General features: G+C 44.3%; 1 protein-coding gene and 1 long non-coding RNA gene across 2 annotated transcripts; one reads left to right on the forward strand and one right to left on the reverse strand.

Annotated features, from left to right (window-relative positions):
• Positions 1–13170: 13170 nt before the first annotated feature.
• Positions 13171–15096, reverse strand: LOC307203370. Its single transcript, XR_013833200.1, has 3 exons — positions 14917–15096; positions 14188–14297; positions 13171–13512 (listed from the first exon to the last, which is right to left on the reverse strand). It is a non-coding gene; the product is annotated as an uncharacterized lncRNA (long non-coding RNA).
• A 1066-nt stretch (positions 15097–16162) lies between these two features.
• Positions 16163–19820, forward strand: ATP5MF (ATP synthase membrane subunit f). The gene is made up of 4 exons (XM_079954100.1): positions 16163–16315; positions 17418–17525; positions 18640–18756; positions 19652–19820. The coding sequence occupies exons 1-4, from the start codon at positions 16300–16302 to the stop codon at positions 19678–19680; spliced, it is 270 nt and encodes an 89-aa protein (XP_079810226.1). The 5' UTR covers positions 16163–16299; the 3' UTR covers positions 19681–19820.
• The last annotated feature ends 530 nt before the right edge of the window (positions 19821–20350 follow it).

Here is a 20350-nt window from a genome sequence, read left to right on the forward strand (position 1 = left end):
CTAGCTGTGAAAATTATTTAGAACAGTCAGAATAACCACACAGAAGCCATTTAAAAACAACATAAGAAGAAGAATTGGCTGGGTCAGGCTGGAGGCTTCAGCATCCTACTGCCTCTGACAGTGGAGGGAGAACGTAGACATTTTGGCTAGTAGCCATTTTGGCTAGTAGCCTCCATGGAAACGCCTATTGATGCAATGTCACCTGAGGACAATCATCCAGCCGCCATAACATCATGCTTTATGGGCTTATCCTCACTTACCTTTCTTCCGCTCTTTCAAAGCATGGTCCATGGTTTAAAGCTCTGTGCCTGGGTACCCATTCTTTCGCCCTGAGCTTCCCGCCAAAAACCCCGTTCTTTACAGCTCAATCGGAGCAAACATCAATCTGCGGGAAACCCAAATTGACGTTTGCTCCAATTCAGATTTGAAGAGCGGGTGGCTGGGGCAACCCAGCCAAATGGGCAGGGAATAAATAATAAAATCATCGTCGTCGTCATTTTTGTGGGGAAAGCTCAGGGGGGAAAGAAAAGAAAAAAGCTCTAACACAGAGCGTTAAAATGGACCACTGGCTGGAAAGAGCAGGGCAAAAAGTAAGTATGGATGAGCCCTATGTATTAATCAACAGACTGATAGGTCCCAACAGCAAATTCAGTTTATATTTTCCAGTCACCAGGGGCTGGAAACCTCAATCCCAGGGGCCAAACGTGGCCCTTGAGACCTCTTTGTCTGGGCTTCAGGGTTCGCCTCAGGGCGCACCCCTCTCCCCTGGCCACAGTCCTCACCAGCACTGCTCTGTGCCATTTTCAGATGGTTCTGCCTAGTTATAATGCAGCCCTGAACACAATAATGACTTTGCTTGATGGAAAGGGTGTGGGTATGGGTGTGTAAAGAGAGAGAGAGAGACTTGGTTTCTGTGTAGTTGGAGTGTGCCCTATTGTACAAATCACACCAGTTGCCCCACACACTTTGTATTTGCCCCCCCCCTCCACTGGCCTCCAGCCCCTGGAAGTTTGCCCACAGGAGAATGTGGCCCCTTGGCTGAAAATGGTCTCTCACACCTGCCAGAGGTTGTCTATCGTTCAAAGAGCAAAGGAGGCGTCCGGGTCTTTCCTTGAAAGAGTGTTATTAACGTTGTGCTGCTTACTGTACAGTGTGCAATTGAACTCTTGGAGTGGGTAATTATGTGCCGTGGCCTTCAGAGCGGTTGCTCCTCTGCCCTCGGGTGCGTGAGGCTGTAGCCAAGAATTATAGGGAAATGAAGGGCTTCAGCCTGTTGTTAAACTCCCACTCTCAATCTTATACAGTACAAAGCATTCACCATGCGCTGTTACTGCTTCCGTGTGTTCAGAGAGAAGGACGTATTTCTGCTGCGTTGTTGTTAATTTCATTTCTATATCGCTTTATATTTTTTAAGGGAAAATCTCAGAGTGGTTTACAACGCCTTAAAACAAGCATCCCCAACCTGCGGCCCTCCAGATGTTTTGGCCTACAACTCCCATGATCCCTAGCTAACAGGACCAGTGGTCAGGGATGATGGGAATTGTAGTCTCAAAACATCTGGAGGGCCGAAGGTTGGGGATGCCTGCCTTAAAACATCCAAAAATGAATAAATAAATTCCAGAATAAAGCATTACTGAAGAAAGTATAAAGGATACATCCAAAGCAACATCATTAACAGGAAGCTGAAATATTACCTCAGAGTTTTCAAAATGAAACATTAATAAAAGAGCTCAACTACAATAGAATGCACATAATTTAACGCAGCAAAGTGAACCAAGAAAATAAACTGAAACTTTCTCAAAGAAAACATTGCTAAAGGAAGCCGAATATAAAATGCACATTGAAACAGCATACCAGTAATTAACAAGAGAATAAAATATTACCATAAGCATGGAACATATATGCTGCTGTTGCCACCATTCCTGCCAATGCTGGTTCAGGGCAGGAAGAGGCTGTGGAAGCCCAGGCTCGATGACCTGCGTCTGCGCTAAATAACAGCAAAAATGCTCTCTGGCCTCCTTGGCAGCCTCAGCTTTTGTAGCTGGAGTCAGTCAGGGCACTGACTCCAAGGCCGGGGGGCGGGGGAGACCTGCAAGGAAGGGAGCATGTCGTCTGGGACTCACAACCCAGTTATACCCCCATCCTGGTTTAGTAGTGGAATAGGAGAGCTGGAAAAAATGCCAATATATTTCACATCTGGCAACCCTTTGGTTTCAGGTAGTACATAGACAGACAAGTCTAAAAAGCCTGGGATACCAATTTTCATGACCCTCTGGCAGCTGTGGTAGCTCATTTACCAGAAGTAAGGTATTTAGCAATAACTCTGGAAGTGCCTACTCAATTCTGACCAAACTAAGCCCCCTAGAGCAAAATATACATGGCGGACTCCCCTTCCTTGTAGGTTTTTGTTCGGAGGTTGGATGGCCATGTGTCAGGGATGCTTCAGTTGAGATTCCTGCACTGCAGGGGAATTGACTAGATGACTCACACAACTCTACCTTCCCTTTTGCAAGAACACAACACTCTCTTAGCCCACTTCTCATAGGTGAGTTACAACAGTGAGTTAAAACTCTCATCCATCCCTCCTATATCCTGAAGGGAGAAACCTTAGGATTGTTTCCACTGTTACGAGATAAAAATACAAGCTGCAGCTCTCGTTGTCAGCTTTGTGGATGCCATGCCTGTGTGGTATCGCTTTCAGATAATGCCACAATGCCTGGATTGTGGTGTGTGACATTCGGGTGAAAAACACAGCAGGCATCCTGCTTGGGGGTGTTACTGTTTTGTTGTTTTCGTGTTAACTATTTACTTGTTCTTTTACCTTGCAGTTTAGTCTGTGAACCTCCCTGAGGTCTTGTGATGAAGGGCAGTATGCAAATTTAATAAATGCACAAAATAGAAAATAAATATTCAATGCAGGGTTGGAGTAGTGAGAGGGAACGTTATTGCCAGTGTCTCCTTTCTTTATGGAAACAGACAGCAAACTCTCTAGGGCAGGGTGGGGAACCTGTCAACCTCTGGATGGTGATGGTGATGGTGATGATGATGATGATGATATCTGTCCATCCAGCTTGGTTGCCCCAGCCACTCTGGGTGGTTTCCAACAGAATGTAAAAAAACCACACACAATAAAACGTCAAACATTAATAATAACAGTCTGAACCAATGCAAAGAAAAGTCACAATAACTTTAAAATAAACAACTTACATAAAATAAAGCAATATTCAATCATGCATTAGAATCTAATAGTAAACAGTAAAATTAAATATCAAGAAATAGTAATTAAGCAGATTACACTTATAAAGAATTATTAAACTACAGTGGACGCTCGGGTTGCGAATGTGATCTGTGCGGGATGCATGTTCGCAACCCACAGTGTTCGCAATCCGCATCTGTGCACGTGTGGGTTGTGATTCGGCGCTTCTGTGCATGCGCAAAGCACGATTTAGTGCTTCTGTGCATGCACAACGACAGAAACCCGGAAATAACCCATTCTGGTACTTCCTGGTTTCAGTAGTCCATAACCCGAAAAAATGCAACCCGAAGCAGCTGTAACCGAGGTATGACTGTACCATCAAAAATAGTAACGTCAAGCCACAATGCATAAAATACTGCAGAACATACAAACAAAGTGTATAAGGATCAAATTGAGAAACAAGGACACAACACACACATATCTGAAATCCTCACAGAAAGTGGGTTCATAGCACTCAACCCAGAGAAGTTAGAATGCTTATTTACATTCCATGACATGGATGGATTGTGCCCAAGGCTGTCACAAGACAGCAGTAGTGTTGGCTTAGGATCTAGTGATTCCAGGGCCAGCCCAGCCCCTCCTTTCCCCTGGAATGTCCCAGGGATGGGATACCTCTGTCTACTTGTTAGGTGGGCAGAAAGGAGAGTGCACTAGGGGAGGATTGCTCTATTACAATACTATACACATTTTGCCTGTAGTCTGTATTATGTTAGTTCTGGTCCAGTGGTCCTCAAACGTCTTTCTCTGGACCACATTCAGAATGAAAATTTGCTCACGCCAATTTTTTTTAATAAAAAAATACATTGGAAAACAAAAAGGAACAACTCCTAACAGTGCTTGATTTATACCATAGAACACAACTACTTTCTAATATGATTGTGGGACGGCGAAAGTCTAAAACAATGCAGTGCAGCTACATAAAAACATGAATCATCCCCAAAATATACCATAATTTCAAATGAGACTCTGACACATGTACCTTAAGTGGCTATACAAACTCAATGAAAGGCGTGAGCTTGCTTTTGCCAGGTAATCTCATTTATATTAGACCTATTTTGAGACAAACAAGCTCTCAACTCCTCATCAACACAAAGAAACTTGCCACTGGTGTTGAATCAAACAAATTCTGCGCCGCACTCTGTTTGAATAGGATTGTCCTCAGTACCACTTGATGCTCTTGCTAGCATTTTGAAAAGATATCTATCCATATTCTGCAATTAAAAAAAATCTGATACTGTATTATACTACACTGAAATGTTTAAATGTTTCTTTGATCGTCCTTGAACCTCCTGCCACACTTGCCATCCTCATCTGCCAGCATACTTTCCAACATTTCCAATGCAAAATTGAGGTGCGCATCTTCCCATGACACACTCCTTAGTTAGTCACGTGATGCATGCCTCGCTCTCATCCCGAAAAAAGCACTGGGGCGGGGGGGGGGATCTCATGCAGCCCTAAGAAAAGCACTTTTTCAGGGCTAGAGCACTGCCCAAGAACACCTAAGATCGCAGCACCCAAAATGGCCGCCAAGTTCTCGCGAGAAAAAACAGGGTGTCCCATTTTTTCTGGGGCTCTTGGAAAGTATGCACCACTGTGGCATGCCACACCCTTTGAGAACCACCACTCTTGTCCTTTGTTTATGAAGACCATTGTCAGTCAGTCCGATGGATTTGCTAAAAGCCGTTGGTCATCACAAAACCACAAACCGTCAAGTTTAGAGATGCATTGCTGGTCCTGAGCATATTGGACCTCATTATGCTCAATGATTTTTAAAAACCTGATCCATCCGGCTGGTAGAGCAAACATACAAACCGTATATGTAACAAATTTATCCCTATCCCAGCGAGTAACAGATCCTCTCCCTCCTGTACAAAAAGGAAACTGTCTGAAGCCTCACTTCCAAAAACCTGTCTCCCAGGGGAATTATGTAGGAAACAACACATCGTGGACAATACCTTTCGCTTCTCTCTGGGCCCCCCAAGTGACAATTTACAGGAATTCTGCTGTAGCTCTCCTCTAAATATACTCTGGGCATTTTGGAATCTCAGAGCAGCAAATGCTTTCCTCATTGCACCAACAGATAATTCAAAGCCCACTGGTTGCACTCCGCCATTACCCTGTCTGAACGGAGGGTGCGGCCTCAGCTGCACCCATCCTGCTCAGCGTGGTGGCACACTGCAGCAGAAGGGGAACAGTGTGGGGGCTAGCTGCCTTTCACAAAAGCTTGTCCTCTATTCTCGATTTTCTCCTGAAGAACATCCATTAATAACCTTCTAATAACCCTGCAGGATGCGGGTGGCGCTGTGGGTTAAACCTCAGCGCCTAGGACTTGCCGATCGTCAGGTCGGCGGTTCGAATCCCCGCAACGGGGTGCGCTCCTGTTGCTCGGTCCCAGCGCCTGCCAACCTAGCAGTTCGAAAGCACCCCCGGGTGCAAGTAGATAAATAGGGACCGCTTACTAGTGGGAAGGTAAACGGTGTTTCCGTGTGCTGCGCTGGCTCGCCAGATGCAGCTTGTCACGCTGGCCACGTGACCCGGAAGTGTCTGCGGACAGCGCTGGCCCCCAGCTTCTTAAGTGAGATGGGCGCACAACCCTAGAGTCGGACACGACTGGCCCGTACGGGCAGGGGTACCTTTACCTTAATAACCCTGCAGGACGCAGGTGGTGCTGTGGGTTAAACCACAGAGCCTAGGACTTGCCGATCAGAAGGTCGGCAGTTCAAATCCCCGCGACGGGGTGAGCTCCCGTTGCTCGGTCCCTGTTCCTACCAACCTAGCAGTTCAAAAGCACGTCAAAGTGCAAGTAGATAAATAGGTACTGCTCCGGTGGGAAGGTAAACGGCATTTCCGTGCACTGCTCTGGTTCACCAGAAGCGGCTTAGTCATGCTGGCCACATGACCCAGAAGTTGTACACCGGCTCCTTCGGCCAATAAAGCGAGATGAGCACCGCAACCCCAGAGTCGGTCACGACTGGACCTGATGGTCAGGGGTCCCTTTACCTTTAATAACCCTGCAGCTTCACTTCTTGCAGTGAGGGGAAATACTGGGGTTGTCACAAGCTTGCAAACTGACCAGGCCAGTCATCTTCTGTACAAGGAATGTGGGGGTCAGCATCTTGTCCTTTTCATCTCATGCAGCAAAATATTTTGGGTCTGGCCAAGCATTTCCTTCCTCCCTGATGTTCATCGCTGTTGAAATAATGTTAACTGGGGACCTGCTGTTGGTGAAGTCTCTCCGTTGAGCTTCCCAGTGGCTTCTGAAGTTGGGAATTTCTTGCCGACATGTGCCTGCAGGGCAGCAGATGGGAAGGGGGCAAAACAGAGGGGAGGGGAGGGAGAAAGTGAGTGCAAGGGAAGGATGGGAAAGGGCCCAATGATGAACGATTAGGGATTAAAATAGCTCTCGCCTTGGCTGCCATTGAATATGAAGCTCCTGGAATGATACAGCAGATGTTTAAAACAGATTGAAATGTCACAGTCTGCATGGAGGGTGGAACACAGTGTTATCAAAGTCTTCCCTCCTCTCTTATCAGACTGTTCCTTTTGCCCGACTCACGGAGCGATGAGGATGGCACTTGCGAACGTCCCAAGTTGAGGAGAGCAAAGCTCGCAGGGTCAGGATGGTGATGAAAACAGGGAAGGAATTGGAAATTGCTGCAATCTGCGTGCTTCTCTGTGGTCAGGAATGGAGATCAGTCACCCAGCACAATCCATATTCATTCCCATTGGTGCATATGTGTTTCAAGCCTGGAAATAATATGCAGTTGATGACTTTTTAATCGTTACTATGGGATTTCCTTTACATTGAGAGGAAGGCAAAGTGTGTAAATAGTTACATAACTTGCACAGCAGCCAGAGAAACAAATAGCATAGTATTTGGCAGAAACCAAACCGCAAGGGAATGCAAGCAGCGCTGATATTGATGAATTGGATGATATTGGAAAGGAAATCACTGTCTTCTTACTATCAGGCTCCCCTTCCAGAAAACAACAATGGCAACACTTATTTCAGAGTAAAGAAGAGATCTTTATTCAGGCCAACAGCAGTACAGCCTCAGTAGCAAGCACATATTCCCAAGTCAAGGACACATGGGGAAGGCTACACCTGGCCCCCCAGGCCTGAGCTTCCCCATCCCAGATGTAGATTGTCACTATTACATTTATAAACTGTTTTTTATTAAAAAAAATAAAACTGTGTGTAGAAACATCAGCCATTGTGGAAACTGGAGGCATGTACATGAAACTGAAAACAGAATCTGAAAAGCCTGTTGGTAAGGCTTCAGATGTGATAATGCACAGGGATTATCTTGTTCATGCTGCTCTCTTTTTGTGTGGGTCATTCGTAACAGGTGAAGTGAGCTAGAGCATGCGGCTGATCCCCAGCAATGATTGCCCTGCCCTCTCTCATAAGAAAAGGGGAAGAAAGTGTTTATCAGAGGATGAGAATTAACTTCAAGGGGTAGATGACTGGGAACAGCTCATGCTGTGAAGCCCTTTCAGATGCTCGAGAATGAGGCATCCATGAAAAACGTTAAGCATATGTATATATTACTCATGGTGGGTGCACGACCCAGCCAAAGTGAAGCAATTTTAAGCCCCGCTGATTGCAGCAGGAGATGAGATTTCAGCACCTGCTTAACTTCATAATAAACTGAATTGAAAAGAGCTTTTTTTGCAGCATCATTTGGACTTGTTTCAAAATGTGGCAAGTGGGTCTTGCAGGAAAATTTTGCAGAGCAGAATTCTCACATTCAGGGTCCCATTCTTTCTTTCAGGATAGTCCATTCCTCTTCCCTGTGTTATAATCTGCCTCATATAACCAACATGTTTAAGTCTAATTAATGCATGAAGGGGTTAACACCATGCCAGGCATAGCTAGGTCACCCTCCCTTACTTTGGGAGGAAGGTAGTCAGGCCTTTGTTCCCCTCTCAGTCTACCAGAGAAGCTCTGCGTGTGAAGAGGTTCTGAATTGGTTGCTGCAGCTCAGACCTTATGGTTCTTACAAGCCATTCTTGCATTCCTATACCAATTATTTAGGAACTTTCACCACTGTAACTAAATCAAGTTTTACTGCTTGTGATTTCTGACTGATGTATGGAAAAGCACATGAACCTGACCTTTGGAAAGTTTGTAAGTAAACCATTTTAAACTTACCAAATGTGTGGTCTTTCCTATGCTAGGGGAAGCGGGCCATATTTTATAGGATTAACAGCTAGAATGACCGAGTTTAAAAACTGAAAACTGGGAGATCTCATTCTGGAATTCCCATGTCTCCTGTGGCCCTGAGCTGATAACTGAAATAAAGATCACAAGAACTAGTTATACCCTGCCCCGCAAGACCAGTGGAAATTGTGGATTGTATCCAACTAAATCCTACTCATAGTACACGCACTAAAATTAATGTACTTGAGTTATGATCCACTCATTTCAATGAGAAGGACTAGCACTGGATACAACCCTGTGTTTGCAAGATACCAAAGTGTCACAGATGTGGTCAGATGTAGTACGGCCTAGTTTAGAAAATATTTCTCTCTTTTTTTGTTGACTCTTTTTTTCTTTAGCAACCTCTTGACTGATGGAGACGTTTCCTTGGCAGTGGCGCTGAGCTTGGGCTTTCTCAAAGGTAGCTTCCCAGCAAAACATCTGGATGCGATGCTCCGTCCAAGAGGCCTGATATGAAACAGGGTTTCGGATAGCATCCCCAGAGATGCTGTCCGCTGGGGAAAGGCTAGCCTGGATGGGGCGTGTCCGAGATGCTGGATGGGAAAGGGCAACCCAGGAGCGAGAAGCAGATTTGGCAGAGACAAGGCTAGCTCTGTCCTGGCTTCCAAAGGCTGACCACCCTCGCTGCCGTACAAATTTCGCTGCAATCCTAGCAATTTCTAATCAATGCATGCAGTAGTTCTTATGTTTCCTGCTTGGCAGGGGGTTGGACTCGATGGCCCTTGTGGTCTCTTCCAACTCTATGATTCTATGATTCTATGTATGAACAGCCAGCCCACAACATTTTTTCCCCCTAAGGCACAGCAGCAAATGTATCTTCCTCCTTCCATTTCAGGGAGAGTAGAACTCAAGGCCAGTCAAGCTATTCTGGCACCTGAGCCAGAAAAACCATTCAGGTACCTCTCTCCCATCTTTGCAGTAGTAACAATAGTAACAGATGTTTCATTACTGAGCCACACCCCTGTCTCACAATCCACATGGCTGCTGAGATAATTCGGGAAGTTTTCTGGTGTGTTAACAAACCATCTAAGTGCCCCTATTTTCCAGGGACAGTCCCAGATTTACAGAAGCCATCCGAGTCTCTAATTTGATCCTGGAATGTCCCGCTTTTCTTTAGGACGCCCCTATTTTCTTCGGAGAAAGGTTGGAGGGTATGGAGTTATTTGACCCCTGAGCCAAGGAGATAAGTAACCATACAGCCCTTAGAAGACATCTGAAGGCAGCCCTGCATAGGGAAGTTTTTTAATGTTTAATGTTTTATAAGGTTTTTTTGTATGTAGGAAGCTGCTGGGGTAACCCAGTCAGATGGACGGGGTATAATAACAAAATTATTATTACAGTCATACCTTGGAAGTCGAACGGAATCCATTCCGGAAGTTCGTTCGACTTCCAAAACGTTCGGAAACCAAGGCGCGGCTTCCGATTGGCTGCAGGAAGCTCCTGCAGCCAATCGGAAGCCGTGGAAGCCCCATCAGACGTTCGGGTTCCAAAGAACGTTTGCAAACCGGAACACTCACTTCTGGGTTTGGGGCGTTCAGGAGCCAAAACGTTCAGCTCGCAAGGCGTTTGGGATCCGAAGTACGACTGTATTATGGAACAGGACATCCTTATTTTCATTGGAGAAATGTTGGAGGGTATGCCATTGTGGCTCGTGACATCTGAGTCGTATGGCTAGGAGGGGCATATTTTAAAGAAAGTTGAATGGCAGGATTAAGTGCTGTGTTTTGGAATACACTGAAAGCAAATATGGGTCCCTTCAGGAAAACTTCATTTACTAATGGAACCTGCTGAGAAAGGAGCACTCCGTAAGGCTTCCGCCTCCATCATTAGCTTTGCTTGGCTTGCTGCTTTTTGTACACTTCCCTCAGGCTACTAATATGTGCCACAAGGGATAGCTCATTGTCAGACAAGGAGCAGCTACCAGTGCTGGAGTGAAGGGAAGGCTGTGGGTTTTTAGAAACAAAGACGCCCCCCCCCCCTTTCACCAAACAGAATTTGCTAAAAATAGCAGCTCCTCGAGAACAGGCCTGCCTGAAAATAGCTGTTTTCTCAGGGAGCAGAGATTGCTTCTTCTGAAAGGAGTTGCTATTAATGTAGAATTGTCCCTCAGGCCATCTTTTGAAGGAAAAAAGAGGTGGGGGTAAACTTGCTGTGTACACTAAATTCCACGAAAAGCCATGTTCAAATATGGACACCTCTCAGTTGTCAAGCTGTCCAGTAACCTCTCTAGAGATGACTTGTTCATGGTAGCCATTTACAAAATCCTAGTTCCATCAGGAAGCATTTCCTGCATCTTAAGCAACAGAGGACCAGAATTCTCACGCATACCCTGTGACATCTGACAGCCCACAACAAATTGGTGATGGTTAAGCCAGTAGCTTTCAAGCTTTTCTGCCTTCAGAGAAACCCTGTTCCACTGAGTATCAACTTGTCTACTAAGAAACCTCCATCTGCAGGTCTTTACTGGGGGATATGATGTTCTAAGGCAGTGGTTCCCAAAATCCAACCTGCCATGGGCTACTAGAAAATTGCTGAGGTTCTTGGCAAACCACAATTTTTTCCTGCCTCTTGCAGCAACTGTAATGCACTGTGCTAGATGCTGTATGATTTTTAATTGTCTTTTCACAGACATGCCACAGGCCACCTTAATGAAGAAATCCCTATTCTAGGGAGCACACGATCTCCCATGGGGTCCAGCCCTTTGGATCTCACCATTGGCCTGTTTGAATGGAAGCTTTGGCTTAGAGTGCCCCTTGTGTTTTCTGGAAGTTTCATACTGCAAGGGGAAATTAAAAAATAGCAGGGAAATTTTCCCTCAGGGAGTTCTGACCACCATTGCTTGTTTGGAAACAATTGTGTGATGTGAATGTACATTAAGCCAACTGAGAGCTGTTGTTGTCTATTTACTTATTTATTGCTTGATTGGGGACCCCTCAAAAGAATAAAAAATAACATTACATGTAAAACAGTTAAAAACAACTATTGAAAACATTTCAAAAATAAAATAAATTAGTGATAAACTAAACACAGATGAAAACACACATCAGCACTCTACATATCTGGATAGGCTTCTCTAAACAAAAATGTTTTAGCAGGCACTGAAAACAGTGCAGTAAAGGTACCTGCCTTGTTTGAATAGGCAGGGATTTTCAAAGTGTGACCACACTAAATGATTGATTTCTTACAAATGTGGAACAAGCATTATATGGCACCTGTAACAATGCTAGTTCTTGTTGTTTATGTTGTTGTTCCTACTACTCCTATTATTTTCTTACTAACACCCCACCCTTTCTTACACAGATTACAGGGTAGTACACAACATGAAAACTGCGATCCAGCCATTATAATTAAAAAACCAGTTAGTTACAATACCTAAACTATCAGCAAGACCCAGAATCTTTAACCGATTGGTTTATTGTTTCTAATTGCAGGAAATATCGCAATACTTGCCTTCCTCGGCCATGTAGCACAGCCTCCTTCGGATGTAAATTTATTTAGTGGCCTATCCCTTTGCAGCAACCTCTAGCTCAATTTTAAGAAATAACTAAATAGTAAAAAGATCCATATGTCGCAAGCCTTTCTAGAACCTCTTAGCAGCCGGAGAAATTTAACAGCTTTTTCTGAACAGGCTGTTTTTTTTCTAAGCAAGGCTGACACCTGCTGGGGTGCTCTGAAATGGCTATTTGTCAAATAGTGCAGATCTGCTCACTATTAGGTCCCTGTATGACCCTTAATTTCTCTACATGTGAATTATCAAGCATGGATCTGCACTCAGAATGTCCAGATCTTGGCCCTGAGGAGGAGGTACGTGTGCCAACAGAACATGCATTCAGGACGGTTGCATCAGAACGTAAGTGGAGCCTTCTGGATTAAGCCAATAGTCCATTTAGACCAGCATCCGTTTCTCACAAGGGCCAACCAGATGCCTCAATGAGAAGCCACAATGAGATCTGAGCATATGAGCGCTCTCCTCACCTGTGGTTTCCAGCAACTGGTGTTTAAGAGCACTGCTGCTATCAGGGTACGTGGGTGGCGCTGTGGGTTAAACCACAGAGCCTAGGTCTTGCCAATCAGCAGGTCGGCGGTTTGGGTCCCTGCGACGGGGTGAGCTCCCATTGCTCTGTCCCTGCTCCTGCCAACCTAGCAGTTTGAAAGCATGTCAAAGTGCAAGTAGATAAATAGGTACCGCTCCAGCGGGAAGGTAAACAGTGTTTACGTGCGCTGCTCTGGTTCACCAGAAGCGGCTTAGTCATGCTGGCCACATAACCCGGAAGCTGTATGCCGGCTCCCTTGGCTAATAAAGCAAGATGAGCACCGCAACCCCAGAGTCGGCCATGACTGGACATAATGGTCAGGGGTCCCTTTACCTTTACATAGCTACCAGCAAGAGTCACACACTTCTCCCATCGCTTTATGCAGCTGTGGTGACCTCATCTGTAGAAATCAGCAGGTTGCATCAGAAGTCATGACTTGAGCCCAGAAATGAGCATTTCATCATCTGGAAAAAGCTTGCCCTTCAAAATTAACTTCATGGTTGGAAAGAGGTGAAAGTCTGATGGTGCGAGGTCAGGAGAATAAAGGGGTGAGGAAGGACTTCATAGCCACAGGACTGTGCTTCCATCTGAGCAACATGTGAGTTGTGAACCGGGGCATTATCCTGCAGGAGGCAGACACCTTTGTTCACCTTTGATGGCCTTCCGCAACAGTGAAGCGTAGTATGTCCCGGAAACTGTGGTACCCGTTGCCAGGAAATCCATCATCACTACTCCGTGCTGGTACCAGAAGACCGTGAGCAGGACCTTGCCCACTGATGCTTGGACACATGCCTACTTTGGAGGTGGTAAGGCAGAGTGCTTCCTTTGTTTGGATGGACCCATGTTTCTTCCTGAGTAATTAGTCTGGCGAAGAAGTCATCAAGGTTTTCGTGACACCTGGCCAAAAGAGCCCGTGAGCATGTGACTTGTTCCTGCTTCTAGAAAGGCGTCAGTAGCCAGGGAACCCACTGTGTGGACAGTGTTGCAACAGGGTCCTCTCTGTATCCACAGGCAGGCAAAAGAGAGAAAACCCCGAACTGAGATAAGCCCCGAGCTCATATCCCCCTTTACTAGGGCAGTTCATAAAAAACTTTTTTTAAAAAATGCCTGCTCCAAAGGTCTTATCTTACTACACTAGGGATTATATAGCTATACAGTGGTACCTCGGGTTAAGTACTTAATTTGTTCTGGAGGTCCGTTCTTAACCTGAAACTGTTCTTAATCTGAAGCACCGCTTTAGCTAATGGGGCCTCCTGCTGCTGCCGTGCCGCTGGAGCACGATTTCTGTTCTCAACCTGTAGCAAAGTTCTTAACCTGAGGTACTATTTCTGGGTTAGCGGAGTCTGTAACCTGAAGCGTATGTAACCCGAGGTACTACTGTATCTGAAATTTCATGCATATCAGTTAATATCTTGACCCTCCTCCATGAAAATAGCTGTTTACTTGGCCATTTTCCTGTGTCGTGAAGGCTGAAATTTCAATTCAGTGGAGCAGGGTCAAGATATTAACTGATACGCATGAAATTTCAGATACGTATAGCTATATAATCCCTAGTGTAGTAAGATAAGACCTTTGGAGCAGGCATTTTCCAAAAAAAAAGTTTTTTACGAACTGCCCTACCTACTCCCTCGTGCCAAACATAGATTAGGTACATGTGAGACAGGTGAGTCATACCTGATTCAGTGATGACAGAGGCAACAAGATTTTGTGCTCATCTTTGGCTTTTCCATCCCCCTAGGTGTCGTGAGAGGATGAGACTGGAAACTGATAGCTGGAGACAATGCCTGACGGGGTGATTTACAAAATACAATCACAAACTCACAGACTAATTTTTACAGGAATCATAAAGAGCAAAAGGATTTAACAAACAAAAGATGGAAATGGTTTATTGAATATTTACAAACAAACTGTAAATGGATAAGAACATTGGCAGGATTGTTGTAATAACTGCTTTATAAGAGTACACATTTAAAGTAGATGAATAAATGATTAAGTTAATTTGGAAAATGCAGAAAAAAAATATATAAAAAACAAATTTTAGGAACTGCAGAAAGAGGGGGAAGGAAGTCGAGTTTCAGAATGTTAAAATGATTGTAAAATTATTGAAAGGTATACAATTGAAAATCATAAATAAAAATTATATATATATAAATAATAACAAACAAACAAAAGATGGTTGCATAGATTTCAAGTGTAAGCTGCAAACAGTTTGAAAGCTTTAAGACGATCAGTTGTTACAAAGCACTTAATATAAAAATGTTGCAAAACAAACTATTACATGTCTTTATATTTGCAAGGGGTTTGACTCATGGGGATACGTTTTATATCAAGATGCATTTTATTTCAAGGCCTCACAGCGGAGAGAAAAGAAACATGGCTGTTCCCTTTATTAGTTCAATATGCCTTTATGTAATTGAGGGAGCATTTATTTTCTTATCACCTCCTTGAATTTTTCTAGTCCTCTTTGAAAGCCATTCAAGTTGGTGGCCACCTCCTCATTGCCTCCTGTGGCAGTGAGTTCCATAGTTTAACTGTGTGCTGTATGAAGAAGTGCTTTATCTGTCTTGAATCCAACATTCAGGATGCCCATGAGTTCTAGAGAAAAACATGCTGTAGCCTCTTTCTCTATGCCATGCATATTTTTGCAAACCTCTATTATCCTCTAAACCGAAACGCCCCAAATGCTGTGACCTTTGCTCATAAGAGAATTGCTACATCCCCTTCATCATTCTGGATTACATTAAATATCAATTTTTAAATGTTAACATCCTGCCTTTCAATCTGATCATCAGGGTTGAACAAACAAACCCCAACATCCAAGACTAATAAAAGCAATAAAAATAAAAGCAGAAGCCAGCGTTTATACAGAACAAATCAATCAGCAATAAAATAACGGAATTGTCTAATCATTAGAAGATTATGTTTCAAAATCATTTCTCTTTAAAAGGTATGCCTTTGTATTCTTTTTCTCTTTTTTTGGAGGTGAGGTGCCTTTTTATTGCTTTTATATTTTGGATTAGTGATTGTTTTAGAATGCATCGTGTTACGACGTTTGCAGTTTTATGCTACACAACTTGAGAGATTTATATTAAAAGGAGAAATATAGAACAGCAATATTATTTTAATATATTCTCCCATCCTTTGCCGCACTAAGGGTGGCTTTTGAAAGGTTAAAACACAACAAAAGTCAGCAGAAATTAAGCAACCAGTAACGAAAAATAGTTGTTAAAACCTTTAAAAAAATAGTATTTGTGTGGGGGGTCAGTTTCAAAAGCAAATTTCATTAATTCATTGTGGCTTGGACAAACATTTCGTCTAAGTCATTTATTAAGAGAGTATTTTCTATGCGAGAGCTTATTGTTTCTGGGCTTGTTTTGTTGTTGTTGTTTTGCTTTTGTGTGTGTTTTCTTTGACTGGGGTATTTTTCAGCTGAAAAGCCGTTCTGGCTCCCCTTCAGGAAAGAAAAAAAGCGGAATATGAAACCCTATGCCTGTTTACTCAGGAAGCAACTCCCACTGCCTTCAGTGGATCTCGCTCCTCAAGTGCGCGCGCGCCAAGGATGGTCGCCAAAGACACCTGTGAGGAGAACGTCCCGCTCTTATCCAATCACTTGGCTTCTCTTTCCCGCCCAAACTAGCTCCGCCCAGCCCCTCACCTCGCCAGGCCCGCCCATTACACCGCCCAAGGAGAGGGCGACCTTCTTTTCCCACGAGCCCCCGCGCGAGCAACCTTCTCCCGGCAGCCCTTGCGAGCGGAGCAGCAGGGAGACACTACAGCGGCTTCAAGATGGCGGACCGACCCGGTAAGCGCTTTTTGAGGGAGGGAGGGAGGGAGACGCCAAGGTGACCCGGCTCTTGTCAGGGCTTGGGCGGTGCTGGGATTAACTTGCTCCCATTTCCCGGAGAAGAAGCGCCCCGCTGTTCTGTGGAAGGAGAAAGAAGCGCCTTCTGAGAAAGAGACGTCCTTCTCAATGTAGCGCCAGGCCGCTGCTCTTCATTGCTGGGGTTCGCCCTTGAGGCCACCGTTTCTCACCCCAACCTTTCTCTTTGTTGCCTCCCAACAGCTTTCCTTTGCATTTGTGTGTCAGTGTCAGGCAGAAGTTCGGCAGACAAAGCTTCGAACTCCCCTTCCCCCCACCCCATAAGAATAACCTAGTGCAGGCACGTTCAACTCCCAAGAGACAGCGATCTACTCCCAGTATTAAAAAAAAACGGGCAGTTTTTTAATACTGGGAGTATAAAACCCATTGGAGGGAGGAGCAGCATGCGTGGGTGGAAAGAGTTGTTGAGCTTCTTAGGGGGAGGGTTGCCCAGCGATGTTGAGCTTTTTTTAGGGGGGGGGGTGTTGTTGAGCTTTTTTTTAAGGAGGGTTACAAGAACTCGCTGACAGTCGCACACAGTGATAAAGCCACCTATCAGCCGCCCACCTTCTTCCCCCACCCCACCGGAGGGGAGAAAATAAATGTCAACTCGACGCCCACGGAAATAGGTCCTGTAGATCGCGGTCGACCAGTTGGACATTTCTGATCTAACGGATCATGGCCCACCTAGGCCAGCATCCTGTTCTCTCAGTGGCCAACCATATGCCTCTATTGGGGAACCTGCAAGCAGGACCTGAGCACAGGAACAACTCCTCCTTCCTCCAATTTCCAGTAACTGGTATTGGGAAATATTTATAGCCTCCATCCGAAGAGGCTGTGCCATAGCTGTGATGGCTAAAAGCCACCAATAACTTTCTTCTCCATGAATTTGCCTATTCATCTTTTGAAGATGTCGGAAGTCGGTGGTTGCCTCCGAGGGGAGGTGGGGAGGGGGAGCCTTATGTTACCACTAGTTCCTCCTCCTTGGAATAGGGATGGGTAAGTCATAGCAGATACCCACCCTCACATTCTTTTTTTCTCTTAGTTCCAGTAAAAGATATGAGGCTGCTGGATGTAAAAGTGGGGCAGTTGCCAAACTGGTTAGCAACTCGAGATTACACCCCAGCTGGAATTGTTACGAGTATCCGAGGGGGTGAGTGTCTGGGAAACATCTGATGTGGAGCATATGTTTGTGGCAGGAATTGTATGCATGTGATTGTCTTGCTGAATATTTAATCTGTTCAACGCCAACATTTTGTGTGCAGATAACCAGTTTCAGAAGTCTCCTATTAGGTTTATGCCAATAGTGTTATACCTGAGAAACACTGGCAGGATTCAGTGTACAACAGATCACACTTTCCATTGAAATACTCTTAATTTGCCAACGAAATAAAGGCTTCATGGGGTTTGAAAATCTAGTTGTGATCCACCTTCAGATTTTAAATCCCACTTGATGCATTCAGTGTGATCCAAATACATACTTGGGAGTATATTTCTATTGAATTTAGTAGCATAAGAGTAAAAAGACAAAGGATTGAGCCACAAGTCTCCTCAGTCTTGCAGCCAGATCCTTTGCATTTCGACTCTTGACTAACTTCCACTGTGCTCATTGGCACACTCAAATAAATGCACACAGAACTACAACCCTGAACAGGCAGTTTCTGGCCTTCGTTCCTACTTATTTAAAGGACTTGTACACTACCCTTCAGTTTAAAACAAGCATATACTAAAAACAGCAAAATCAACAGGAGTAGCATAAAAACATACAGAGGCAGTGGCTGCTTATGAATAAAAAACCAGAGGGCTGTTACCCCATGTAGAGCTGGCAGTAGTTCTGCAACATCTCAAGCAGGTTTTTATTTCCGAGCCCAGTTACTTGGACAGGAAGGAATTGAACGCAAGGCCTTTTGCAAAACATTTGTTGTTCTACAGAGCTGCAGCTTTAACCTGAGTTCTCAGTCCCTTTCTCTCTGTTCTTAAGCATATGTCTTAATGTAGCCATTTTAAATGGTACAGCCTTGTTGTAAAAGCCTGATTTTTGATAAATTTCCTACTTGGGCTATAAGCCTAAGTACACTAGCTAGAAAGATAGGTCTCATTGAGGCCACTGAGTTCAATGGAACTAAACAACAGGCTGCAAAAGTAGTGATCTTGGGCTCAAGACTTCATTTCCTTATTCTGTTAGCTTTTTAGTGTAGCTGTCACTTATCACTACTAGGTGTTCCTCTGCTATCTGTATGGCTAAGACTACGTTTCTTTTTCACTAGGCTATGACAGATTTGTCAAAAAGTACATTGATGTGAAGAAACCAGGCATTGGTGGCATCGCCATGATGCTAACTGCCTATGTGGCTCTCAGCTACGTGTGGAGCTTCGACCATATAAGTGAGTAAAACTTTCATTGTGTATACCTAAAAAGCAGCAGTAAATACAGTACAGTCGCATCTTTCACACATTTATCTTGGACGATTTCAACTTTACATGATAAATGCATGCAAAGCAGAGATCTTTTAACCTCCCTCCCTTGCTTACTGGGCAAGCCCTGCTCAGCAGGCAGGCTCTGGGGTGCTCTTGCAAGACACTGTGGGTCTGTCCCAGGTTCCCACAAGAACTTGCATGACCACCCTCAGGCTTCCAGAGCCAACATGATGTGATGGCTTTGCTTGGGGGACAAGGCCCACTCAGTGCACTGGCTCTGGAAATGTAAGCACACTAATGGGTGGTTCAAGTATAGCAGTTTTTGCATATATGCGTATATCTCCCTGCGTAAGATGCGATTGTACTGTAAGTCCTCTGAGAGGAGAATTGTTAATGCTTTTAGGGAAAGGCATGTGTTCTGTTGATTTTCTGCTTGTGCTTCATGCCCCGACCTATGGTGGATTGCATCAGTTGCACTCTCTCTCTCTTCCTTTTGGAACTACTAAAGTTTCTTGGGATACCTAAATTGAACCAAAGTATAGCTCTGAGTCCTTGTCCTGGAGAAATGGGGAGGTTGTGTTCATAGGAAATTTGTAATTTTCCCAGATGCATGTAGCTGCTTACTGTTGGGAAACTGAATGTTTAATTGGATGCCATGTTGCTGTCAGGTGTTAGGTAAAACCCATTTTTCCCAGGTATTTGGTTAATGATCGTATATAGTATGTCATTGTTTAGCTTTGTCATGGTAATTAGAAGCTGTTTTGAACACACATGGAAATATGGGATTAAACCTTTTAAATGAAGCATGCACTTCCATATACTAATATCCAAAAGACTGCAACTGTTTGTTTTGGCTATTCAGAGCATGATCGCTGGAGGAAGTATCACTGAGCTTGATGGACCAGAAGAATACAAGCTGCCATACTGCGACTCGTAGTGAGTTTACTTCAACTGAATGCAGATTGGCTCTTACCTTCTAGACTCAACAGTGTATTCTGTGACCAATAATAAAATATCTACTTTCCTTGTGACTGATGGAACTAATTTGATCACTGCAAGGTAACAAACAAACTGATCCCACAGCGGGCACGGGGAGTGTACATTAAGTTGGTGCTTGAAGGGATTGTTAACCACAGCCCATGAGTGAATAATTGCCTGAAGTTGTAAGGAGAAGGGGTAAAGAGCATTAGACATAGTCAGTGCTATTAACAAAATCTAGAGACTATATGACATCCTTGGAACTTACTCAAGTCTGCAGAGTAATTTAGTTCAGGTGACTGAAGCTGTGTGCATTTTAGAGGTAGGCTCAGTCTGGCCCTAGTTTCTCTAATAAGGGACATTTAATGCTCTTGTTTTCCAGCAGGAAGATTCCTTGGTAACTCCTTAGTAAAATTGAAACCACTGTTCCTGCTATATAACTGCTCAATCTACAAGATAACCTTATGCACTTGTTAGTTTTTAAAAATCAATTAAATATCCTGATTTATGTTGTGATGCAGGACTTCAGTTAGTTCTTCCCAAGCATGTGCTCCTTTTCTGTCCCCCAAAGTCACACTTCATA

The sequence above is a fragment of the Podarcis cretensis genome (assembly GCF_951804945.1).
Source record: "Podarcis cretensis genome assembly, chromosome: 14".
In the NCBI taxonomy this organism is placed as follows: domain Eukaryota; kingdom Metazoa; phylum Chordata; class Lepidosauria; order Squamata; family Lacertidae; genus Podarcis; species Podarcis cretensis.

Bases quoted from the DNA above. Each gene is read 5' to 3' on its own strand.
- ATP5MF (XM_079954100.1), top strand. The intron at 17,526-18,639 runs GTGAGTGTCTGG...CTTTTTCACTAG, and splicing joins TGTTACGAGTATCCGAGGGG to GCTATGACAGATTTGTCAAA. The intron at 18,757-19,651 runs GTGAGTAAAACT...TTGGCTATTCAG, and splicing joins GTGGAGCTTCGACCATATAA to AGCATGATCGCTGGAGGAAG.